We start from the raw sequence: 27,201 nt of genomic DNA on the forward strand, positions 1-27,201 counted from the left end.
AGATGGTTGAGCAGAATCTGAAAGGTCAGATTACACAGCACTGGCGGCATCATGAGAATATTTTAGGGCAATTAGCGTGGTTGAATAGATTTGCTGGAAGTTGCTTCGCACTGAAAGCAAATGGGCATCCTTCACCTGAACTCCATCCTTGCCAGCAGCAACAGAAGCAACTTTCCAGTTAAACACATGAGCCAATACAAACGAGACATTTGATCAGATTGATAATTTCATCAGGTGCCAAAACACATTCTTCTCACCCCCGATAAACACATTTTTTCACACCCTCTGTTTTTCTATTAATCGTTTTATATTTCAACGCGGGATTCTCTTCTGATTCTGAACTTCTGCATTATAAGTCTACTTTGAAAGAGTTTATCAGTGTTCCAGAGCGGTGACATTATTGTCAGTGTGTTCCGGGGCGTCACAGGGTTCTTCAGCTGATATTCCGGGGTTAAACTGCCCTCAAGATCACACAAAGCGATATTAGCTCAATGCCATACACACAAACACACACACACGCACACACACACACACACACACACACACACACACACACACACACACACACACACACACACACACAAACACACACAACCAGTCATACACACACAGTTCGAATACTAAACGGAAATGAGTGAAAAATTGAAATGAGTCCTGTGTCAAAGAGCAGTTCATTTTTAAAGTAAACTGGCATAATCATGCTAGATGTGAAAGCCAGGCTGGGCTGGGGTCACACGGCCTCGGGTTCCACACCCACAAGCCCCCAAGATCTTATTTTTTTTTGATTCAGCCGATGCCTAACTGGCAAGATTCCATACTAAATGCAGGGCAAAGTTATCCTATGTATTGGCTAACATTTTCCGTTCAACAAAAGATAAACCATCTCAGTGACTTATAGTGTAACAAAGTAAGTTGGAAGGTAAAGATGAAACAAAGAAAAAAATAAAAAAAAACAGCCCTCCAATAAATGAGTGACCAAAACCAACGTCTCACTTACCAGTGACTTCGAGAGTGACGGTCGCTGAGGTTTGTGGGCCGCTGGTTGGAACCATGTTCACCTGGTACTCTCCACTGTCTGCCTTGTTCACCGTCTTTAGCAGCAGCGACCCGGTGGAGGTGGATAGCTCAGCTCGCGATGTATAAGAATTATCAATAGACACGAGTTGATCGATCCACTGACAGACCGTTTTCTCGTTAAAGGTCCAGCTTCCACTTGACATCTCCCCCGACGGCTGCACTGAAAATGATGCATTTCCCCCGACGGTTGCGGATATTTTACTGTGCTCTACGTCGATGGTAAAACGCTGAGACTCACCTGAGGATGAGAATATCGTATGAGGTTAAAGCAACAAAGGCGCAGAGACCGGAGAAATGCATGCAGCTCAATAATTACAGATATTTAAAATACCATACCCAGCTCAATACGTAGATCGTCTCTTGTAAACTAATCTTCTATCCCGCATCCACGCACCGCCCTGTTGATTCTCTGAACACCAACCGTCCGGGAGGCCCTCACAAACAGTTATGAAGAAACACAGAACAAGCGCTGGGAACGGCAGCAGCGCCATATCGAGAGCACAACATCTGCCTTCCATTACACTCGGAGATAGAACCGCACTTCTCTGGGCTACATCATTTGATTCAGTCGTCAGATGCGGCAGAGCTCGTTGGATAGAGCCCCGTCCAGCGACTCCGATTTGTTTTCGCGCGCACACACACACACACACACACACACACACACACACACACACACACAAGCGAGAGTGCCCGCACGCACACAGTACCGCTGTTATGTAAGACCCTGATTTTCCTGGTGATGTTGTTAGCCGAGTCCGCTTACAATTCGTTCTACCCTATTATACCACCCATCTGCACCTCTGGTGTTTGAGCACCTTCTCATCTCAGGATCAGAATCAGGATTATTATTGACGGCACGTGTCGTGAAATCTGCTACACTTTTGTCTTTGCTTAGGATCTATTAGTTTCATGTAGGATCCTGAATCGGTGTGATTTGGTGGGCGAGGATATCCAGAACTGGAGGGAAGGTTCTGAGTGAGTCGTCATGTAATTAAAATGCAATCATGGACGTGTTTCTACTCAAAGCGGGTGGTGAACATTTGACATTCTCTATCTTAGAGAACTCTGAATATGGTGCTGGTTGGGGTCGGGGAGGGGGGACGCCTAGGGGCTCTCATTTACTGTTTCCAGCCGAGACTAAAGAGTGTTTGGACTTCTTGGATGCTATACGTATCGGAGCAAGGATATGAGACTTGGGTCAGATTAGCCTTCATCGTCTCGTGGGAGGAACGAACCGGGGGAGCCACATGTTCTCATGCTTACAAGTCTTATTGATGGCCGGTTCCCAAGTCCAGATTTCGATCTTAGAATAAGGAAGTGTAAGTCAGAATTGTCACTCTCTACCTTATCAATCTCTCCCAACGTTCTTATACATGATCAATGACTATCCATTAGCGTCAGCTCTCAATGAATGTTTGGCCGAACCTTGTTATAATGTACGCTGGATTTCATGTGTAATTTTCCCCAAGCCCTGTGCACTTTAAACTACATTTCCGACTTCGATTTTCCAACATTATTATTAGAACAGCAGCATCATATATGTCTATAGAGCATGCTATAGGTTCATGCCAAAATAACGGTGTTCCCCACCTAAAGTTTTTTTTAAAGACTTCTTCGAGTGCAAGAAGGGCGAAACTGCGCAGGCGCGTGAAGTCAGGACCGCGCGGAGTGTTTAAAAAGGCAGGTTGCTACTAACGGCTCTCTTTTGGATCGGGACTACAGAGCGTCGTGGGAGCTGAATTCTGAAGGAAGGCAGGTTTAAAAAAAAACGTCTTCGAGTGCAAGAAGGGTGAGACTGCGCAGGCGTGTGATGTCAACAGGACCGCGCGGAGAGTTTAAAAAGGAGACCACCCTGTACAGTGGGCAGCTGTCGAAGCGGGCAGCGGAGTGAGTGGGAGCAGAGTGTAGGGCTTTGGCTTCAACGGGCTTCGGAGGTAAACGGGAAGAGGCGAGAGCGAAGCACCAACTCTTTTTTTCTCCCCCCACCCCCCGGCCTGTTTGGCGAGGTAAGTGGGTGAGTAGACGTAATTTTCCTGTTTCATTCCTGTAGAATTAGATAGCATGCCTGCAGGGTTAGTGCTTTGTTCGGGGTGTCTGATGTGGGAATCCTGGGAGACCTCCAGCCTCCCTGATGGCCACATCTGCGCCAGGTGCACCGAGATGCAGCTCCTCAGAGACCGTGTTAGGGATCTGGAGCTGCAGCTTGATGACCTACTGCTTATCAGGCAAAGTGAAGAGGTGCTAGACAGGAGCTACAGGGAGGTAGTCATCCCTAGGCTACAGGAGTCAGAAAACTGGGTCAATGTCAAGAGAGGGAAGGGAAATGCCCGAATACTGGAGAGCACGCCTGTGGCTGTCCCCCTTAGCAACAAATATCTTGTTCTGGATGCTGTTGAGGAGGATGACCTGACAGGGGACGCCTACGGTGACCGGGTCTCTGGCACTGAGCCTAGCGCTGTTGTGCAGGAGAGAAGGAGGGAGAAGAGAAATGCGATGGTCGTGGGTGATTTCATACTCAGAGGAACGGACAGGAGATTCTGTGAGCCTGATAGAGATACCCGCATGGTGTGTTGCCTCCCAGGTGCCAGGGTACGGGATGTCTCAGATCGGGTCCTGACTATTCTAAAGGGGGAGGGTGAGCAGCCAGTTGTCTTGGTACATGTTGGTACCAATGACATAGATAGGACAAAGGAGGAGGTACTGAAGAGAGATTTCCAGGAGTTAGGAAGGAAACTGAAAAGCAGGACCTCCAGGGTAGTAATCTCGGGATTGCTACCTGTGCATGTGCTAGCGAGGGCAAGAATAGTCGGATCAGGCAGATGAATGCGTGGCTGAGAGACTGGTGTAGGGGGCAGGGCTTCAGATTCTTGGATACTTGGGATGTCTTCTGGGGGAAGTATGACTTGTTCAAAAAGGACAGGTTACACCTGAACCCGAAGGGGACCAATATCCTGGCGGGAAAGTTTAATAGAGCTGTCAGGGAGGGTTTAAACTAATTTGGCAGGGGAATGGGAACCGGAATGACAGAGCGGAGGAAGGAGAAAACAGAAATAAATCTAAGATAGTGAGCAGTAAAGATGTCAGGATAGACAGGCAGGTGATGAGGCAAATTTGTAGCCATTGGGATGAGTTGCAATGCAATAAAGTTGCAGTGAAATCAAAGCGAAAAGTATCAAATACTGGTCTTAAGGTGCTGTACTTAAATGCACACAGCATAAGGAACAAGGTGGATGATCTTGTTGTACAGCTACAGATTGGCAGGTATGATATTGTGGCCATCACTGGGACCTAGCTAAAGGATGCATGTCTCTGGGAGCTGAACGTCCAAGGATACATGGTGTATCGGAAGGATAGGAAGGTAGGCAGAGGGGGAGGCGTGGTTTTATTAGTAAGAAATGATATTAAATCATTAGAGAGAGGTGATATAGGATCGGAAGGTGCAGAGTCTTTATGGGTTGAGCTAAGAAATCGCAGGGGTAAAAGGACCCTGATGGCAGTTATTTATAGGCCTCCAAACAGCTGCAGGGATGTGGACTACAAATTACAACTGGAAGTAGAAAAGGCTTGTCAGAAGGGCAGTGTTATGATAATTGTGGGGGATTTTAACATGCGAGTGGATTGGGAACATCAGGTCGGCACTGCATCTCAAGAGAGAGAATTTGTAAACTGTCTGCGAGATGGCTTTTTAAAACAGCTTGTTGTTGAACCCACTAGGGGATCGACTGTACTGGATTAGGTATTGTGTAATGAACCGGGGGTGATTAGAGAGATTGAGGTGAAGGAACCGTTAGGGGGCACTGATCATAACATCATTGAGTTCACTGTGAAATTTGAAAAAGAGATGCCGAAATCTGATGTGTCGGTATTTCAGTGGAGTAAAGGAAATTACAGTGGCATGAGAGAGGAACTGGCCAAAGTTGACTGGAAAGGGACACTGGCGGGAAAGACAGCAGAGCAGCAGTGGCTGGAGTTTATGCGAGAAATGAGGAAGGTGCAAAACAGGTATATTCCAATAAACAAGACATTTTCGAGTGGAAAAAGGATGCAACCGTGGCTGACAAGGGAAGTCAAAGCCAAAGTTAAAGCAAAGGAGAGGGCATACAAGGAAGCAAAAATTAGTGGGAAGACAGAGGATTTGAAAGTTTTTAAAACCTTCCAAAAGGAAACCAAGAAGGTCATTAAGAGGGAAAAAGATTAACTATGAAAGGAAGCTAGCAAATAATATCAAAGAGGATACTAAAAGCTTTTTCAAGTATATAAAGAGTAAAAGACAGTTGATAGTAGATATAGGGCAGATAGAAAATGATGTTGGAGAAATTTTAATGGGAGAAAAGGAGATGGCAGAGGAACAGAACGAATATGTTGCATCAGTCTTCACTGAGGAAGACATCAGCAGTATACCAGACACTCAAGGGTGGCAGGGAAGAGAAGTGTGCGCAGTCACAATTATGACAGAGAAAGTACTCAGGATGCTGAATTGTCTAAAAGTAGATAAATCTCCTGGACCAGATGGAATTCACCCGCGTGTTCTGAAGGAAGTAGCTGTGGAGATTGTGGAGGCATTAGCGATGATCTTTCAAAAGTCGATAGATTCTGGCATGGTTCTGGAGGACTGGAAGATTGCAAATGTCACTCCGCTATTTAAGAAGGGGGCAAGGAAGCAAAAAGGAAATTATAGACCTGTTACCTTGATATCGGTGGTTGGGAAGTTGTTGGAGTCGATTGTCAAGGATGAGGTTACAGAGTACCTGGAGGCATATGACAAGATAGGCAGAACTCAGCATGGATTAATTAAAGGAAAATCCTGCCGGACAAACCTATTGCAATTTTTTGAGGAAATTACCAGTAGGCTAGACAAGGGACGTACAGTGGATGTTTTATATTTGGATTTTCAGAAGGCGTTTGACACCGTGCCACACATGAGGCTACTTAACAAGAAAAGAACCCATGGAATTACGAGAATGTTGCATACGTGGATAGAGCGTTGGCTGATTGGCGGGAAACGGAGAGTGGGAATAAAGGGATCCTATTCTGTTTGGCTGCCGGTTACCAGTGGTGTTCCACAGGGGTCCGTGTTGGGGCCGCTTCTTTTTACATTGTACATCAACGATTTGGATTATGGAATAGATGGCTTTGTGGCTAAGTGTGCTGACGATAAGAAGATAGGTGGAGGGGCCGGTAGTGCTGAGGAAACGGGGAGTCTGCAGAGAGACTTAGATAGATTGGGAGAATAGGCAGAGAAGTGGCAAATGAAGTATAATGTTGGAAAGTGTATGGTTATGCACTATGGCAGGAAAAGTAAACGGGCAGACTATTATTTAAATTGGAAATGAATTCAAAGTTCTGAGATGCAACGGGACTTGGGAGTCCTCGTACAGGATACCCTTAAAGTTAACCTCCAGCTTGAGTCAGTAGTGAAGAAGGCGAATGCAATGTCGGCATTCATTTCTAGAGGAATAGAGTATAGTAGCAGGGATGTGATGTTGAGGCTCTATAAGGTGCTGGTGAGACCTCACTTGGAGTACTGTGGGCAGTTTTGGTCTCCTTATTTAATAAAGAATGTACTGACGTTGGAGATGGTACAGAGAAGATTCACTAGAATGATTCCGGGAAAGAGAGGATTAACATATGAGGAACGTTGGTCCGCTCTTGGACTGTATTCCTTGGAGTTTAGAAGAATGAGGGGAGACCTCATAGAAACATTTTGAATGTTGAAAGGCATGGACAGAGTGGATGTGGCAAAGTTGTTTCCCATGATGGGGGAGTCTAGTACGAGAGGGCATGATTTAAGGATTGAAGGGCGCCCATTCAGAACAGAAATGCGAAGAATTTTTTTTTAGTCAGAGGGTGATGAATCTATGGAATGTGTTGCCACGGGCAGCAGTGGAGGCCAAGTCACTGGGTTTATTTAAGGCAGAGATTGATAGGTATCTGAGTAGCCAGGACATCAAAGGTTATGGTGAGAAGGCAGGGGAGTGGGACTAAATGGGAGAATGGATCAGCTCATGATAAAATGGCGGAGCAAACTCGATGGGCCGAATGGCCGACTTCTTCTCCTTTGTCTTAAGGTCTTATGGTCTAAATCGTCCTATCAGTATTAACAACAACACACACCCCTTCAGCATTATTTCTGCAAAGTAGATTTTTCTTCGTGCATTCGGGGAAACTGCGACTGTTTCTGCATAATATCCTTTTGAAAAACAGTATGAATAAAGAACGACTACAGTTTTTTCATTCTGTGGAGCATATAATCATTAATTTAGCTGTTGTGATATTGGCACTTTTTGGTCCAACATAAAAGTGTTTTTTTTTTTGTTTGTTTTCCCCTGTACCTCTCTGTTCTGGAAATGAAGACGAAAGCGTTGTGAAAGTTCAGATATTTCCTATGCTATCTCCCTTTGTAATCATATATATATGTAGGTGTGTATGTGTGTATGAGTTATGAACAAACTTCCTGCATAATCACTCACAGTTGAAATGCGCGTGCATGTAAGGAGAGCTGTATAACTCATCTCCTTCTGCCTTAGGTCACGAGCTTATCAAACACCTATAGAACCATAGAACACTACAGCACAGAAAACAGGCCATTTGGCCCTTATAGTCTGTGCCGAAACATTATTCCGCTAGTCCCATTGACCTGCATCCAGTCCATAACCCTCCCGACCTCACCCATCCATGTACCTGTCCAATTTATTCTTAAACTTAAGAGTGAGCCCATATTTGCCGCGTCAGATGGTAGCTCGTTCCACACTCCCATCACTCTCTGAGTGAAGAAGTTCCCTCTAATGATCCCCCTTCCCCTTCCTTGTTGTCCACAGGCCTCCAATCCTAGTGTCATCAGCAAACTTGCTGATCCAATTTACCACATTATTATCTATATCATTGACATATTTTTATTTCATTGATAATATAAGCATCCGTTAGACTCGTGAGGCCATGGATTTGGGTCCAGGGCCCAGGCCTGGGCAAGGTTGTATGGAAGACCGGCAGTATTCTGCAAGTATCCCTTATCAGCCGCACCGATGTTGTCCAAGGGAAGGGCATTAGGGCCCATGTAGCTTGGCATCGGTGTTGTCGCAAAGCAATGTGTGGTTAAGAGCCTTGCCCAAGGGCACAACACGCTGCCTCAGCCAAGGCTCTTACTAGCGACCTTCAGATCACAAGACGAACGCCTTAACCATTTGGCCACGCGCCAATACAACCATATAGACAATAAACAACAATGGTCCCAGCACAGATCCTTGAGGCACTAGTCACAGGACTCCAGTCTGAGAAGCAATCTTCCAGTACCACTCTCTGTCTTCTCACACACAGCCAATTTCGAATCCAGTTTACAACCTTTCCATGGGTACCTGGTGTCTGAACCTTCAGAACTAACTTCCCATGTGGGACCTTGTCAAAGGCCTTATTAGAGTCAATGTAGACAACATCCACAGCCTCCTCTTCGTCTACTTTTTTGGTATGCACAGCCCTACCTTTGTCTGCTTCCTTGGCACTACCCCTCGTACTTCTGTAGAATATGCCCCCGAGTAGACAATGGATTTTGCAGAGATTGAGAAAGTTTAAAAGAAACAAGTTTTTTTTTTTACCTGCTCTGCTTACGATTTTGCAGCTAAGCAGAGTTCCAATGACACCATCTGACACCTCAAGCATAGGCCGCATCAAAGGGGGTGACGAATCGGGGGGGTGGGGTGGTCGGTATAAGTTCTCTCAACGTTACTTGCTCCATCACATTGAAGGATTCTTCAACTTCCAAACTAAATTTATTATCACTGCACATTTACATCACTATAAACAGCCTGGAGGTTCATTTTCTTCTGATAGAATAAATCTATATAATAACCGTAATAGAACCAGTGAGTGTGCAAACGACAACAAACTGTGCAAAACAACCAAAATAAAATAATTATATGAAATGAATATGCAATAAATCTGTGGTTGAGAACGATACGGAGGGCTCTCCGAGTTACAGGCGCTGGTGGATGGGAGTAGGCAGATTCATGGTTTGCCGTGGACTATATGGATCAAAGGGCCTGTTTTTGTGCTATGACTATGATAGTGAGATACGTGGTAGAAGTGATTGTGTCTACAATCCTCTGCAATCTCTGTCGATCCTGTGCTTTGGAGCCTGTATACTAGACGGTGTTGAAACCAGTCGGAATGCTTTCCACATTGTATCTGTCGACATTTTCCAGTCTTCAGTGGCATACCAGATCTCTTTAATCTCCTAACCAGAGTGTGGTGAATCCGTGGAATTCCTTGTCACAGGCAGCTATGGAAGACCATGTTATTAGGTGTGTCTAAGGCTGAGGTTCGTATATTCTTGCCAGAGCATCAACGCTTACGTGGAGAAAGCGTTCGAAACCCCTACGCCTGTACATACTATGAAGAAGAACGAGGGGAGATCGCACTGAAACCTATCGAATATTGAAAGGCCGAAATAGACTGGAGATGGAGAGGATATTTCCTTTAATGAGGAAGTTTAGGACCAGAGGGCACAATTTGGAATATAGGGGCGTCTTTTTTTAACAGAGATGAGGAGCAATTTCCTGAGCTGGAGGGTAATGTTTCTGTGAAATAATTTGCTCCTCGTCTACGTTTTTTTTTTTGTGGCGTTCACGGATCGGGTCAGGACTATTATTTTTTTTTTCTCTCTCTCGTGGCTGTATCATACTGACATCATTATATGGTTGATATCTTGTTCTCTGCGATGTGTGCTTTCTGCTGTGTGACTGTTGGCACTACGTTTTTCACCTTGACCCCACGGTAACGATGTCGCATTTGTCTGTATTCATTGCTATTCATGGATGACTGACAATTAAATCTGACTTTATTCAGATGAACACCTTGACAGCCCTGTCTCGGCTTTGTGAGGCCAAGCCAGCATAGAATCAGTCTACAGAGACTCTTGGCCTAAATCATTCATTATTCCTCACCCTCCATGCATACGGTTAACTTTCTGAATTCCTTCAGCACTTTGTTAGATTGCCCCTGTTTAAATATATAACATGCACTGGGATTCCATTTAACCCTACTTTATTGCCCTGATAGCCCTCCGGTTCCTTGTGCAAGCCACCTTTTATTTATATCCTTCAGAGTCCTGTCACATTTCACAGAAGAACATGAAACACCTTTGGCCCTCAGGCCGACCATTCATTAATGAAGCAACACATCAGCAAATGCAAGTTATCTACAATGATCCCTTTCCTCATGGGGAGAACAGTAATTCGACCATTTCTTGTGCTATATTCCTGTGCTGTTCCTATTTGTTTTTCCAGTACTCAAGGCCGGTTTATAGGATTGATGAACCCATTAGATGGTATTTCTGTCTCTTCCACTTAGCGCCCGTGTAAGTCTCTTTCAATGGGCTTTTTGGCGACATTTGCACCATCAGGACAAAAGTTTAATTATACAGATCGCAGTGAACATACCTGTGTCCATTCTGACTCTGACTGACGATTCTTGATCCTCCTCTTCTTGTTTACAATTTTGTCCCGGTGCAGGAACCTCCCCCTGCTGGTGATTCTCTGAATTACACACAACAAGCAGACAGTCAGTCAGACAGAGTATGATTACTTTGCAAAGTATGATGGTATGTCCATCCCCTGTATCAGAACAGCAGTTGGCTTAGGGACCAAGCTTTCCCCGTTGCCATTAATTCCCACATCATGTCTGTGTGTCTGTCCAGTGATATCTAGCGCATCCCAATGATAGTCACAGAGACAATACCGGATGGAATCTGACACTTTGGCCCAACGAGACCATGCTGACGATGACGCCCACCACGATGGTCCCAATTTCCTGTGATGGGCCAATATCCCGCCACACCCTACCCCTCCATGCACTCGTGCAAACTGCTTCTGCCTCTTCCTGCGGCATCTCACTGCACATAATCAGCCACCCCTATGTGACGAATGTTGCTGTTTATGTTTCTTTTAAATCTTTCCATCTCATCCTAAATCTATTTCCCCAGTTTTGGTCTCCATCTACGAAAAGGAAACCTGCGAAGAGTTCTGTCACCAAACGAGGTTCGTTATTTTGTACTAGATACAGTATGGAACATCGTCTAGATGGGCCATCTACACAGTATGTCAGAAATCCTTACCCGACACCCAGCATATATTGCCAGTTTTCACATTTATGAATCAGGAGATGAGAACGAATATCAGAAACAATGACGACGACTATGTGATATTTGTAGCTTTCCAAAACCTGCCGACTGATCTGCTCCTCATTATTCCAGTGGGTTTTTTTTTTGGTTGAGTGTGGGGGGGCGGGGATATAGATTACATCGAGAGTGATTACTCTTCCACGTTTCTGACTTTTATCCACACTAGACGACCCCCCCCCCCCCCGATATCATTCATTTCTGCAGCTGCGGATTACCAATTCCACTTGTCCTCCTCAGAGGTAATTCGGTTGGTACAGTCAATGCTCACAACATCCTCCCCACCCCGTTATCAATCTGTTGCATATAGCCCTGAAGCCACTATCTCGCAATGAGGGGCAGTGACCAGCGATAAATATGTGCAACACTCCCTGCAGTTCTGGCAACACACATTAAAGTTGCTGGTGAACGCAGCAGGCCAGGCAGCATCTCTAGGAAGAGGTGCAGTCGACGTTTCAGGCCAAGACCCTTCGTCAGGACTGACTGAAGGAAGAGTGAGTAAGAGATTTGAAAGTGGGAGGGGGAGGGGGAGATCCAAAATGATAAGAGAAGACAGTAGGGGGAGGGATGGAGCCAAGAACTGGATAGGTGATTGGCAAAGGGGATATGAGAGGATCATGGTACAGGAGGTCCGGGAAGAAAGACAAGGCGGGGGGAACCCAAAGGATGGGCAAGGGGTACAGTCAGAGTGACAGAGGGAGAAAAAGGAGAGTGAGAGAAAGAATGTGTGTATAAAAATAAATAACAGATGGGGTACGAGGGGGAGGTGGAGCATTAGCGGAAGTTAGAGAAGTCGATGTTCATGCCATCAGGTTGGAGGCTACCCAGACGGAATATAAGGTGTTGTTCCTCCAACCTGAGTGTGGCTTCATCTTTACAGTAGAGGAGGCCGTGGATAGACATGTCAGAATGGGAATGCAGTTCTGGCAGGCTGTTGCACTGGCAAAGGAGGAAGTGACTCACACAAAAATAACCGAAACAGGAAATAACAGACTTAACTGTAAAAGCCTCCAGTTTCATAACAATGATTAACACTGTAACTAGTTTGCAATGTTGAAGTTAAAATTGTAATTTTTTTTTTTTTTACCATCTCTCGTGCTGTGTTCAATAAAGCCGAGTAAGCAAAACACAATTCAGGAATTAAATCAGTTGGGCAAAATACGTCACAAGTAAGATAAAGTTTAGAAGAAAGGTGGCTGATATATATCATGGACATAGTGGGTACAGACTGGACAGAGGTTGAACAACATGGTTGATACATATCATTGAGGGGTGGGTACAGTCTGGACAGAGGATGAACAAGACGTGCAGGGAACGAGACGATGAAACGAGGTTGGTGAAGAGAATGAAGGACATTCACTGAAAACCCTCCGGAAGAAGGGATACTGATACTGAATTAATAGTACATACAATCGTATAAAATATCCTAAATAACAAGGCTAGAGCAAACGATATGTCATTTGTCCCTCACCAAATTTTATGAAGGGACCGTAGAGAGTATCCCACTAGGATACATCAGCCTTGGTAAGGCAACTGTTCTGCCACGACTGCAGAGAACTGTGGTCACAGCTGAACATATCACAGAAACAAGCCTCCTCTTTGGATCCGCTACCGGTGCCGGATGATGGACGGAAAGTTCCCCAAGTACAACGAATGTGCGTCGTCCCGGCATCACCGCCTCATCCCGTTCTTAGGGCCAGAGCACCAGAAGCTGAGTGGCGGCTCGTCTCCGGCGCTTCAGTTGAAGATCCCACAACGCCAGATCGCCTCAGGCAGTTTCTGTCCAGGAAGTGGGACGAGGACACCAGTTCGAACACGTTAAAAGGTCTCTCTGCCCAGCACCAAATCACAGCCGTCGGGACCGGCCTCTATACTCACCTACGGGAATAGATGTCTTTTCTCCACAGACACTAATCCGTTCCCAGAGTCCCGACGCTGTCCGCTTCAATACACAACGGAAAGAAAACCACCGGCCATTTCGGAACTAGGCATGCGCAATGTGACTGTCACCTCACACATCGGGGTGGGACCTCGGAAACAGATGCTGCAGATTGGCGCTTATCGGGATCATGTGACCGGTGTTGGGTCTCTGAAGGCAATATCCGAAACAAGTTTAATATCACGGGCATATGTAATGGAATGTGTTGTCTTTACAGCAGTAGTACAATGCAAGATATTATAATAGAGCAAAAAAAAACACAACTGAATATTCCGTAAGTATATATATATATTAAGTATTTAAATTACATACGTCGGCTAAAAAAAACAAATAAAATTCTTTAAACTAATGCAATAATCTAATTATTTGGGAATAATAGACAACCTGCGTTGCTGCCTTAGAAGTTCTGGAGAGACGCTTAACTGGTGTACTCAATTTTGAGAAGACCAGATAAATCAAAAGATTAATTCTCGCATAAATAGCGTAATTTCGACAGAAACATTGGCTGCACCTCAGCAGACCGCAACAGTGGAATGGAGTCCAGAAACAATTGTCTATCAACAATGAGATCTGGTTCTCAGTGCCTTGTCTGAACGGATGAAAGATGAAACTTCACATACACATTAAACAACCACGCAGATGCTACAGATCTGCAGGAAAATTGGAGCGGGTGACGGAATTACGTGATCGGTGGAGGGTATCACTATCGCCCTGGTCCTCACAACTCATAACCGGCCTGGCGCATCTGTTGCATTTTTTCCAATCATGTCATATTTTCAGTATCTCGATTTTTAAAACTTTCGCCCGTCCCTTCCCATTTTCTCTCCCCTGGGTCACAGAATCACGGATTCGATCTCCATCCTGGCCGAACGCACAATTCACACACAAACTGCAAATGTGCCGGTATATTTCAAACCACTTATATGAATGTACTGTGAAAACCCACGGGGATATGGCTGGGATTAGACGACATGAGGTGTAAGGAAAGAATGAATCACTTAGGATTTCTTCCCCTTGGAATTTAGAGGATTTGGAGGAGATTTGATTGAGGTACAAAATTCTGAGGCGCATAGATGGGGTAACTGAAGCAGCCTTTTTTTCCACTGCGGCTCCCTGGGACAACAGGCGGAGGTCATGGGTTAACAGTGAAATGTGAAACGTTTTTGAGGTAATATGAGGGGAAGCCTTTTCTCTCAAGAGGTAGTGAGAGTGTGGAACCGGTTCCCAGTGCAACATGAAGAGAAGTTTGCATAGGCACATAAACGTTAAGGACATTGAGGGTTAGTATCCTGGTGCGGATCAATGGGAGTAGGCAGTTTAAATAATCTGGCACGGACTACATGATCCAAATAGCCTGTTACTGTGCTATAGTTGGCTATGACTCCACTAAAGCCCAAGTTATTGCTAACGTCCTTTTCACTCTGATACACAATAATTCTTCCAATAAAAACGCCATACCTTTGAGCTATCTCACTGCCCACCGCACCTCAGTCCGGCACCATATAAGCACACTCGGCGTTTCTGTTTCTGCTGCAGAAATGGGTGTTCTCACATTTCTCTCGCTGGACTTCAGCTAACCTGTTGTTTTCATTCTCTCGTTTAGCCTCCGTGACCCCGAAACCACTCGACATGGGATACAGAACACAGAATAGCACAGGAACATCTCCTTCGGCCTATAATTTTGTGCCGAACCGAACAAATGGCAACTAAACTAAACAGTCCTGACGAACGGTCTCGGCCCAAAACCTCGACTGTGCTTCTTCCTATCGATGCTGCCTGGCCTGCTGGGTTCCACCAGCATTTTGTGTGTGTTGCGAACTAAACGCACCCGTTTTGCCGACACAATGTCCATATCCTTACATTTTCCAAATATTCATGTCCCGATCTAAACGTCTCTTAGAAGTCCCTATTGTATCTGCCTCTGCCACCACCGCAGCCAGCACAGTCCACCACTCTCCATGTGAAAAAAAAAAACACTTGCCCCACATCTACATTAAAATTTGTCCCTCTGACCTTAAATACATCACCTCCTATTAGGCGTTTCAACCTTGGAAAAAGATGTCTGTCTCCTCTACCCATATCTCTCATAATGTTACAAACCTGTCAAGTCTTACTCTAAGTGCGCAGCTCCAGAAAAATCAGCCTAAGTTTGTACACCTGCCATCTAAACCACGTCAAATGCTGGTAAACCTCTCCGAAGCCTCAACACCATTCCAAAAATAAGGCGACTGGATGAATACTCCAGGTGTGGTCTAAGTAGTGTTTTATAAAGCTGCAACATAACTTCCTGAGTTTTGAACGCAATGTCTCGTCTAATATGGCAAGCATGCCGTTTTCCTTCCTAACCACCCTATCAATCTGTGTAGTCACTTCTAGTGAACATTGAACTTGGATACCAAGATCCCTCTGCTCATCAACACTGTTAAGGGTCTTGGATTTACCAATGTACTGTCTCTTCATATTTGACCTACCAAGGTGCCAAGATGATCATTACCTAATGTTTGCATTTTCTGTGTTTTTTTTTCGCAGAATCGGGAATTATTGCCTGAAAGAAGTTATCAATGCCAGTTATTTCTCGAATGTTTCAGGATTCACAATAAGGATGAAAACGTCGACAGATTATAGAATAATGTTCCGTTTGGCAAACAGGACACAGAAGGGACTGGTGGAATGCTGCATATGGACGTGTGGAATATGCACTTTAAAGGTAGCATTAATGTGCAGAAAAAATTCTAATTCCGGAGAAAATTCAGAAGTAAAAGTTTCAACTGAACTTATGACTCTTAGCTCCGGATTTCTTCCAGTTCTAGCATCCTAATTGGATGGCCCACGATCCTCATTATCGCTTATCTTCAACACGAAACCAACAGGCTGACAACAATACAGGTTGCCCTTACAGAACTGCTAAATGAAACACATAGAGCATAACAGTGAAGATGTGAACTAGCATTAGACGCTACCCTCCCCCCACATATATTCATGGAATTCTCTTACTAAAAGACTCACACATAATGCTGGAGGAACTCGGCATCTGTGGAAAGGTGAATAGTCGACTTATCAGGCGGAGACTCTTCATCAGGACTGGAGACCAAAGATGAGACAGATTTGGAAGTTGGCGGAAGGAGAAGAAGAACCACTGAAAGGGGAATGGGGGCAGGGTTGCGGTAAAGAGCTAGATATGTGAGTGGTGAAAGTAATAAAGGGTGGAAAAGGGGAATCCAGAAGGAGAGGTCAGAAACCCATAGAAGAAAGAAAATGAGCAGGAGGACCACAGGTTGGTGAGGGGCAGGTGTGGAGATAAGGTTCGGGAGGGAAATGGTTAATGAGGGATGGTGAAGTGGGGGAGCATTCGAGAATTCGATGTTCATGCCATCAGGTTGGAGGCGACCCAAGCAGAATGTAAGGTGTTGCACCACCAAAATGAGTCAGTCTCAACCCGACAGTAGAGTAAGCCATGGACAGACATGTCTGCATGGGAATGGGATGTGGAATTTAAGGGGTGGCGGCTGGGAGGTCCCGCCTTTCCTGATGGACAGAGCGTTGGTGCTCGGTGAAGCAGTCTCGCAATTAAGGTCGGGTCTCACCGTTACACAGGAGTCCACACCGGGAGCTGCAGATACAAAAGATGACCACAGCAAACTCACGGTTGAAGTGCCCCCTCACCTGGAAGGACAGTTTTGAGGACATGCATGTCAGTGAGAGAGGATGTGTAGGGGTGGGTGTAGCACTTGTTCAGCTCGCAAGGATAAGAGCCAGGAATGAGATCAGTGGTGAGGGAAGAATGGAAAAGGGAGCCACGTACGGAGCGGTCCCCGTGGAAAACGCAAACTGAGGGGAGGGGGGAGGGAAGGTGTGCTTGTTGGTGGGTTGCCATTGGTGGTGGCCGAATTTACGGAGAATTATGCTGTGCACGGGGAGTCTGTTGGGATGGCAGGTGAGGACAAGAGCTCGCTATCCTAGATGGCGGTAGGGTGGTGTGAGGGCCGACCTGCGCGAAATGGAAGAGTTACAGTTGAGGACAGCGTTCATGATGGAGGAAGAGAAGCCCATTTCATGAAAGAAGAAAGACATCGTCTTCGTTCTGAAATGAAAGTCTCATCCTGAGAGCATGAGCGGCGGAGATGACAGGAATTGAGAGAAGCGGATGGCATTTTTGCAAGCAACAGGATGGGAGAAAGTATAGTCCAGGTAGCTGTGAGCGTTGATGGTTTTCTAATAGACAACAGTAGATAAACTATATCTTGGGATAGAAATAGAGAGATCCAGGCGGGTGGTGTCGGAAATAGTCCAGGTAAATTTGAGGGCAGGGTGGAAGTGGATGAAGTAAACGAGCTGCGCAGGCGTGCAGGAAGCAGCACCAATGCAGTCGTCGATATAGCGACGGAGAAGCTGGGAAATGACGTCAGTGTAGGATGGAACATGAACTCTTCCACAAGCCGACAAAAGGCGGGCATATCTGGCAACCATGCGAGTGCCCATGGCTACAAGGGATTTCCAACGGCGGAGGGGCTGGGGTGAATACTTTTTTACAGGTACTCTACTTGCGATCAGTTCAGCGAGAATTGCCAGTTCAATACATTTAGACGAAAATAATCTGAGTTGGGTCTGGATAACCAATATCATTACTGCACAGTCATATTTCGGATTATCTGTGGTAGTTTGGTTCTGCTGACTGACGTGTTTAAATTCGGATATTGTCGTTATCTTAGTGATGCGACAAGGTAAGGAGCGACGTTATTGTGAAAAATAAAATGATGGAACTACATAAACATCTTAACTCTCAAGGACTGGACAAAGTAGATGTGGAAAGGTTGTTTTCCTTAGTGGGTGAGTCCAGGACAAGAGGCCATAGTCTTAGAATTAGAGGGTATCCAGTTAAAACAGAGATGAAGAGATTTTTTTTTTTTTAGCCAGAGGGTGGTGGATTTGTGGAATTCGTTGCCACATACAGCTGTGGAGGCTCGATCTTTGAGGGTGCTTAAGGAGGAGATCGACAGGTATCTCATTAGTCAGGGTATCAAGGGATATGGGGAAAAAGCCGGAAATTGGAACTAGATGGGTGAATAGTTTAGCTCATGGGGGAGCTGCGGAGCAGACTTGATGGGCCGAATGACCTACTTCTGCTCCTTTGTCTTGTGATCTTGTGATTCCAGCGATGGGACACCATATGCAGTGAATTTATCAGAATGTTTTTGGAAGACACATGCAATGTATCTGCTGATATAATACTTGAGGAAAGGTCAGCTGTGTAACGCCGTTGACCCATCGATCTGCACTGAAAGAAGTTACAATGTTATTGTTAGTTTCCCGGTGGTGCATATTGACTTCAGCTATTGCACACAAGGTGCAGATGTGCTGTCCACTAACTACAATGTGTTCATGATAACTTCCAACAGAAATGAATCTGAGATTCGCGTGAGAAAATGTCACCACTTATGCAGCTATTCACGTGTTGGGAAAGCATTCGGTCACATCGGATCCCTCCAAATATAAACAGGGTACAATGTGATTTTTAATAAATAATACAGAGAGATTTTCTGACAACAGTTTAGGCTATTCCCGATGTTACTGCAAACAGAATAACAACCATCAAAGTTAATTGAAATCTATCCGCCTCTGTCCGTGTGGTCACTCGCTAGGGCCCTTGTTCATAAATGTCTCTCCTCCAAACTGTAAAATATCAAACTCAGAACAACCTTCAGGACAATTCTCTCCGCGGCATCGGTAATACCTTGCTCTGGCAGGGATTATAAAGGACATAACTGCTGACAATGGGTTTTGTCGATTCTAGCTGGATGGATTATCAGCATTTTATTTCTTGCAAGGGAGCGAACACTGGAAATGAAGTGTGTTACCACTCTGGCCTCCGTTGTGTTTGAATAGCCAGTGCCCGTGTGGAAATAATGTCTAGAGTGTGGTGACAGGAATAAGGGAGACTTGTGAGCAACGACGAGTAAACGACGTAGTCGCCAGAGAACGATTTTTGGAAAGCGGAGATCCGGAAGGGAAAGCCGTTCCTGATGGTAGAGTCGCTATGGAGATGGTGAAATTTATGGAAAATATGTTGAATACGGAGGCTTGTGACGTGCTACCTGAGGACGGAAAGACCCTGTTTCTTTCATTATTTTGAGTGCGATGGAGTGATGTTACCTGTCGGTGACGGCAACATCGATCATGATGGAAGGGAATCTCCATTTACTGTAAAATGTCTTGGCAGGAAATTCTGATCCACGGAAATTATAGAATGGAATATCACTTTTGCTAGTATCCGTGTGGCAGGAGGTATCGTCAGGATACCTATGAGAGTCAGTAGCATGGCTTTGCAAAATATGTCAGTCAATAATCTGTCTCTGGAATTGGAGACAGAGTGATCGAGAGACAAGTGAGGTGTCAGAATGGGACCAACCTGTTCTGAGGGCGGCGAGGGAAATTGTAGGCAGCGTAGCTGAAATTGACGAGCTCAGCCTGGGTTCGGGAAGCAGCACCATTTGAGTCGTCAATGGACTGTCAGCACGAATTCAGTCGTCACTGTTGGGGATGAAATGGTTGTTTCGGGAACACAGACGCCCTCGCAAGAGTATGGCCTTGCAGCTGGACCAAAGTATCCAGGCGGCCAGAAGTACTACACGGTGGAACTATGGACAAAGTGCACTATGATTTGAAGGACTGAGATGGGAAGATAGGCCGGCGAATGAGCGAAGTGCATTGCGGCTGTATCAAGTACCCTTCCATGTTATTGAACCTTGGGGGACGTGAGTAGAAGAAGAATAGCCCCGGCCCAGAGGAACAGAAAATCGCTGCAATGTATGAAACTTTGGTTAGGTGCGGGGGGTCGGGGGGGGGGGAGGACGTTGGGTGGAGGTGATGCTACGTCACGACTTCCTCACTACAATGAGAGGAAGCGGAGATTTTAACACATTTTTTAGCTGCTCTCTGAACTTGGTCTGCGTGACGGCGTAAAGTGCCGTGTTTGTACAACAGCTCAGAAGCTGTAGAATGATGTCCAGCTCTCGCAGCGATTCGGGCGGAAGCACAGACACGGTAAGATTAAGGGATTTTCTGCGTTTCTACATCTCCGTGTCTCTGGTACCCTGTCGGTTGCCGGGAACCCTTAGTCTCCTACGAGCTCTGCTTGAGAGTAAGACGTGTCTGGCGGTGAAGACATTCGTCACCAGAACCAGAACAAATGGGAGTACAGGCCTGAGGAAGTAATAAAATAGGTCAATTTGAGTTGTGAAATTGAAATCAAGTGAAATACAAATGAATGGATTGATTACTCATGTGTATACCTCTGAGAGCCGAAAATAACAGTACCTATTCTTTAAGCAGCTGATCGCACTCACTGTCCCCAAAACTACGGCCGCGGTTTTCCCGGTGCAATATTTTGTTTTCAGCTTCTGGCAACAAACGGCGATAAATCGATCAAAGGTGAAAGCGACGGTAAACCAGACCGAACAGTCGGTGACGGTGTAAAGCAGAGCAGCGTGGATATTACATCCCTTGGGCATTGATCGGATGAAAACGCTGATTGGGATGTACATAAGTGGAATCTTGCTCAGTATCAGGTCCGGGATAAGAACCAGAAGATCCGCCACGGCCATGGCAACCAGGTAGCAAGTGACAACTCTGGAGAGGCTGCACTTTTCCCGAGACAGGATGAATACTGTCACCATGTTCACTGCGAACAAAATAAACAATCGGCGTAAACACACCAGGAAGCGTTCTCGTAAAGCGACCATGTAATGGGTACCAATGATAGAAATTATTCTACTTGACAGAATACTATAATCAATACAACTAAACCGTTTTGCAAAGTAGTGGAAACTCAGTGCAATCTGTTCTATCGAATATCAGCAACAAAGCAGAAAACGACGGACACAGATAAAGATGGCTGATGATTGGGAAATTCCGTACCTGTTGAAGGGAAAAGAGCTGAATGATGCACCTGCGGAATCTGTGGAATCTCAACTGTCGTGAAATAAGTGTCCTTCACACCAACCAGGTTTAGCTGAAGCGCAGATTCCCGTCCCTGATCGTTTCCCAGGGCGGCTGGACTAACAAATGGAGCAGCAGCCCAGAACCTTATCAATGTAGCTGTTCGTCGACATCACCTTCAAGTCATACCACGAGTCTCACCGCCTCCTTCTTGTACTTTCGTCGTTACAATCGAATGCCATTCGTTGAAGTGTCGATGATGCTTTGTTTTTTCAGCAACAATGCAGGTGATTTGTTACCGACAAAATACATCATGATCACCGACAGGCTGCTGTGTGCTACGATTGTATACAATGTTATGAACCCCTGAGGTTCATATTTTCTGGTGGACTGTCACTAGTACTTATATACGCTTCTGTAATGTGCTACATGATAATCACACATGTATTTCTTTATATTCTGTAACGTATAGTTAAGGAAGAATTTTGCTCTCTGATCAAAAATTTTCACGAAAGGAGGGAGGTGTTATGAAGCCATAAGGTTCGTATTTTCTGTGGACTGTCACTTGAAAACGTCGCTAGAATGAGAATGACTTTTGGACACTGTTTGAGCTGTTACAGAGAGAGAGAGAGGAAGAAGCCTGCCTTGAGATGGTGTTTATACTAGCTCTAAAGCATGTTTACACTTATACAAGGAGACTGCCTGCTTGTGAGTTCGGAGAGGGAGAGCACCGAGCAGCTCGTGGGTCGTCATGGGAACCGGGGGCGGCGTTATTTGATGGACCATCGATGTTATGGTTTCTCTGCAGCGTGCTTACTTTTTTATCAAGGACAGTTACAGACACAGCGAAACACATGCTCAGAGTTAAGCTGGATTCGATCAATGAAAGACACCAGTGAGTGAGGTCCTGGTTTAAGCTTCCAGTAGCCCGAAAAGGGGTAAGTTGAAATCGATCCTGAGTATTGATAAATGACTCTCGCAAGTTTTCTGCAACTGGAACGAGTTTTCAGGAAGAGAAGAGAGGAGAGGAAGGTTTGAAACAGATGAAACCTAGCGACAAAGAGGTCACTGCTTGGACTCTCTCCAAGTAGCTCGTAAGGGTGAGTCTGAGTTCATTAGAACACGAATATGTGGTTGTCACGTAGTTAACCCACAGGAGTGGGTTCTATGGTCAGGGGAGTACCTTTGTGAATACTGTACCACTTGTGTGTTCCCCTTGTTTGGGTGTGGTAGTTCACTGGAAGAAAGACACCCCCGTGGCAAACCACAGTTATTCCGTATATCGTGGAACTGGATAAGTGGCTATCACGTTGTGTGTTTGGGGTAACCTTGTGGAATCTACCGGTGTCTTGAACTTTGCCTGGGTGGTGGTTCCCTTGAAGAGGGTCCCCTCAGTGATAGACTACTGTAGGTGATAATCCATATGTAGATTCTGTTGGAGTATACTGTGGCCACAAATTTAGGATGACCCGTAGCTGAATTCGAGTGCGGCACCACTTGTTTTGAAAGGATATTCGTTGAAGATCACTGTTGGTGATATTTCGTGTGTGAAGTGGAACTAATTCGGAGATAAAACGTACAATTATCTTGTATTGCTGCCGTGGAATCCGTGGAATATCGACATAATTGCCATCTCTCTACATTTACCCTGGATTACAAATATCTCTCTCCAGCACTACTCAACACAATACCACGAGCTGAACTGAACCCTACTCTTCACCGTAAGAATGTATCCATTTACCCCCAGGCTTGAAGAAGAAGCTTGTTGTTTTTGTTGTTTTTCCCCCTTTTTCCACACACACACACACACACTCACACACACATATATAAAATCACTGCTGACCTATTTAATATATATGAATTTATATTATTGTATTGCGTAGTTACTAATAAATAACATTAGTTAATAGCAATATCAGACTCCAAAGTGTTTTCTGTTTCTGCTGGTTCTTTAACCCGTCACAGGGTACGTGACAGTAAGTTTACTCATCAGAAATTCGACCATTGCATGCGGAGCATTAACTAAGGCAGCCTGACCAAGCACGCGATTATAAGCCATTCAATCATTTCACTCCCAACACTGTCCTCTTGCCTTCTCTCCATAAACTCTGATGCCCCTCTTAATTACGTACCTATTAACCTCCGCTTAAAATACTCCCAATTATCTGGCCACATCAACCGTCTATGGCAATGCGTTCCACGGACATACTGCACCTGGCAATAGAAATTCCTCCACAGCATTGTTCTGAGGAGGAATTCATCTATTCGGAGTTTGCATTCTCTGACCCTAGACTCTCCTATTGTTGGACGCATCCTCTGCACGACGGCTCCATCTGAGACTTTCAATTACAGGTAAGTTTCCCTGGTCTCACAGCCTTATTCCACTTAACTCCTGCCAATACAGGCTCTGGGCTATCAAACACGCATCAAGCATTATATCTTTTATTTTACTGAATCAGTCTCCTGAACCTACTCTGGATCATCATAACCTCCAGCACAAATTTTCTTAGACACGGGTCCTCAGAACAGTAAATTACCGAAGTTCATAGAGTAAAGATTTGCTGAATCAACAGCCGGTGTGTGCCAGAGCAGCCTTAATTATAATTATGAGAGGTGCACGTGACAAGGAAACTATACAGTTCAATACGGTTTCATAAGTTATCTTCGGAAAGAGACTCACCGGGAAGAGCAATGATAGCGAGGACGGGGAAGAAAATCACTTGAATGGTGATAAACACACTCATCATTCGAAAATCTACCGTTAGCGAATCATCATCTGCAAAGATATATGGAACCATGCAGAAGATACTTTTCGCATTTCCTGTTATATTCCAAGTTGTCCTTCCCAGATTCTGATCCATGATGGAACGAGCCGGTCTGTCCTTACTCTCCTCTCGGTGCCCCTCCGGATCTCTGTCCGTGACAGGAGAGGCTGCTCTCACTGAAACTGGGGGAACTGAGTGAAAGCGACTCTTATTAATAAGAGAGAGAACCCCCCCCCCGGTGACGTCAGCAGCATACCTTGAATTGACGTAATTTATTTTCCACGAAATGACAGGAAGAGTTAAACTTAGTTTAACCAGTAGCTGAGGGAGAAGTGTGTAGAGAAGTGCTGCTGTTATTACATATGTTAGAATTACAAAAAAAAACTCACAACATTTCGGTGGAATTAACTATTTAAAGCAGAACAACATGTTCCTTAAATAAGAAAATAGAATGCATTTTCTTTAGAAATTCCGTGTAAAGAAAGAGGTAAATTAGTCAAAAATCACATATAGATTTCTGTTTGGCTGGCGTAAAATGGGGAACACAGAGCTGTATTAGCTTGGAATGTGGAACTTCTATGAAAGAGAAAAGGACTATCAGCATTCTCTGCAAGCGTGTTTCCGTGTTAGACAAGAGTCACAAGTAGACAACAAAGGCAGAGATGGGGAGGAAGGGAAGAATGAGTGAGAGAGAGATGGGGGTGGGATATAGAAACAGGAATAATGAAATTAACTGTCAGTAACTGGGTTCCCTCCAGCACAATGTGCATCATATCACTCACTGGTCGATAAGTATTCTTTGTAAACGGTCCTTCTGTGGTCTTACAAGTGGTTCATTAGTATTTCTCGTGTCATCCTGATATAGTAAACAGTCATAGCCATAGTCATAGTCATAGTCGTACTTTATTGATCCCCGGGGAAATTGGTTTTCGTTACAGTTGCAGCATAAATAATTAAATAGTAATAAAACCATAAGTAGTTAAATAGCAATGTGTAAATTATGCCAGTAAATTATGAAATAAGTGCAGGACCAGCCAATTGTCTCAGAGTGTCTGACCCTCCAAGGGAGGAGTTGTAAAGTTTGATGGCCACAGGCTGGAATGACTTCCTATGACGCTCTGTGCTGCATCTCGGTGGAATGAGTTTCTGGCAGAATGTACTCCTGTACCCACCCAGTACATTATGTAGTGGATGGGAGACATTGTCCAAGATGGCATGCAACTTGGAGAGCATCCTCTTTTCAGATGCTGTCAAATATAGGTGGCAATAATATTCATATGTGTTCACTGCCTCACTTCCTGGCGAATTTCTGATGCTGTTGAAACAGAAGGGAAAAAGGAGAAACATAATGTCCTTACAGCCCATACCCCGTACCCGTATACTATACAAGAGTCCACGCCGCAGTCATACAGACATTGTCACTGCATTGCAGCTGGTGCTGTTCCGCTGGGTTTAAAAAGTCGGTTATACTCAAAACTGGCCTTCCCGGATTCTGATCCATGACAGAACAGGCTTTAATCCAGGGGCATCAGCATCTTTCTATGAAATGACTTTGTATTTATTGGCAAGCAACGGTGCCGTTCTAACATTGTACAATTTAGCCTCCAGTTTTGATCACACAAAAACAGAGAAACACCAGTGCTCTAAATCCGTTATTAGGATAAGTTCAGTATTCTGCTACTTGAGCAGTACCCCATTCATATATTATTTGAAAATCCTTGGAAACTGGTCTTGTATTCATTTTCCCGAAACTAGTAGCATAGCATATCCGTGAGCCTGCAAATGTCGAACGGAAACTCGTGAAACTTCTCTCTTCTTGACTGTTATTAATCTTTGTTGTGGTTTGCAGTGAGCTTCTATTAAAGCTTAGAAATGTAGAAACAGCGGAGGGGCACTTTTATTGGCATTGCTCATCGCAATACATTTGAAAGAAAGGTGTTTAAAGCTGTTAACTGTTTGTTTAAAAGTATATAGGTTAAATTAAAACATATTTCTTGTCACACAAAATATCAGAGAAGGACAATTGTTCTATAGACCATTGCACACTAAGCGTCGAACTAAATACATTGTTAGATTCTCCTGTCGCCACCATTACGTCCAGCCACTGAATACAAGAGGCCGATGAATACGTAACTTCAGTTGCTTTACCAACTGAGCAGTGATCAGATTTAAATTTGAACCTGTAAGTCACAAATTTCTTCAGTGTAAGTACAACAGATTCCTTTAGCCTTATGGGTGTGTAACTCTGTGCGTTAAACAGTCGCTTTCTCCTCTCTGCTCGTAGTGTAACCCCGGCCTGATGTTATGATAAGAATAAAACACAGCGAGTGTTCTTCCGCAACAGCTTGTTTGTTTACTCATATTCTTCTGAAATTTAAAAAAAAAAATCATATGATCTTGAAGTTTATATCCTGCAAGTAAAATCAGTGATGCCAATGCTGAGGTATTGACTGTGCACTTTTGCGTCTTGCTGAACAAACAGCCGTTATATTTTCTGGCATGTGAGCGGGCATTAGCAATTCAATATATAACAAATATTGTCACACTTTCCTTTCGTAACCTGTGACAATGGGATCGATGATATTTGGACATCAACTTTGGTGGTATTGTTCTGCTGAGCGACGTGTTTAAAGACAAACTTTCGCATTGCCAGTGACAATAATCGTGTGGAGCATATTGGGACAGGGCAAGCAGCTTAGTTCTCCGCGTGGACAATGATGTGACTGGACATGCAGCGAAATTATCACTGTGACCAGGGATGTGGGGTTTGATCATAAGGGGCCCGGTCCGTCTCGTCGGTGAAGTGTCTGGATCTGCAATGATAATATCGGAATTGCTTCTTTCCCTTAGCCATCGGGTTTCTGAATGTCTATTTAACCCATAAACCCTCCCTCACGATATTTTGTTCCCGGTTTGCACGGATATAATTTAGCTTTGTTTTTATTGTTATGAATTGCAATGTACTGCTGCCGCATAACGACACATTTCATGGCGCATGCCGTTGATATTAAACCTCATTCTGGTTCTGATTGTGTAGAGTCGCAGATTCTCTTCTAAGATCGGCAGCTGCTTTATTTATTGCTGCGTCAGGTCCGTTTAGGAAATTAACTGCGCCTACGATAGTTGTCATGTTCCAGGAGAGCAAACACTTTGCCTTCTCTTATCTGGTAACCCTCTCAACCTACTGTGCAATATTACACTTCTAAATGTTTTGAGTTTACCTTCTACCACTAATGTGCCTGTTCGTGTCCGCTGTTCGGCAGTTCCAATCCAGCGAGTGGCTCTCCTGGAGGCCAGAGAAAGGAGTCTGAGTGTGA

The 27,201-nt window shown here is 44.7% G+C and overlaps 1 protein-coding gene across 1 annotated transcript in view; it reads right to left on the reverse strand.

Moving 5' to 3' along the window:
* The window catches only part of LOC140207992 (uncharacterized), a 38,457-nt gene extending 14,594 nt beyond the window's left edge, over nt 1-23,863 (reverse strand). Inside the window, exons 1-5 of the mRNA XM_072276524.1 lie at nt 23,800-23,863; nt 20,528-20,862; nt 13,124-13,229; nt 10,509-10,604; nt 998-1,315 (exon numbers count right to left, since the gene is read on the reverse strand). Of these exons, the coding sequence (XP_072132625.1) occupies nt 998-1,315; nt 10,509-10,604; nt 13,124-13,229; nt 20,528-20,862; nt 23,800-23,863 (919 nt within the window). The remainder of the gene's footprint in view (nt 1-997; nt 1,316-10,508; nt 10,605-13,123; nt 13,230-20,527; nt 20,863-23,799) is intronic.
* Between the last annotated feature and the right edge of the window lie 3,338 nt (nt 23,864-27,201).

This window comes from Mobula birostris, chromosome 13 (assembly GCF_030028105.1).
Source record: "Mobula birostris isolate sMobBir1 chromosome 13, sMobBir1.hap1, whole genome shotgun sequence".
NCBI classification, from domain to species: Eukaryota; Metazoa; Chordata; class Chondrichthyes; order Myliobatiformes; family Myliobatidae; genus Mobula; species Mobula birostris.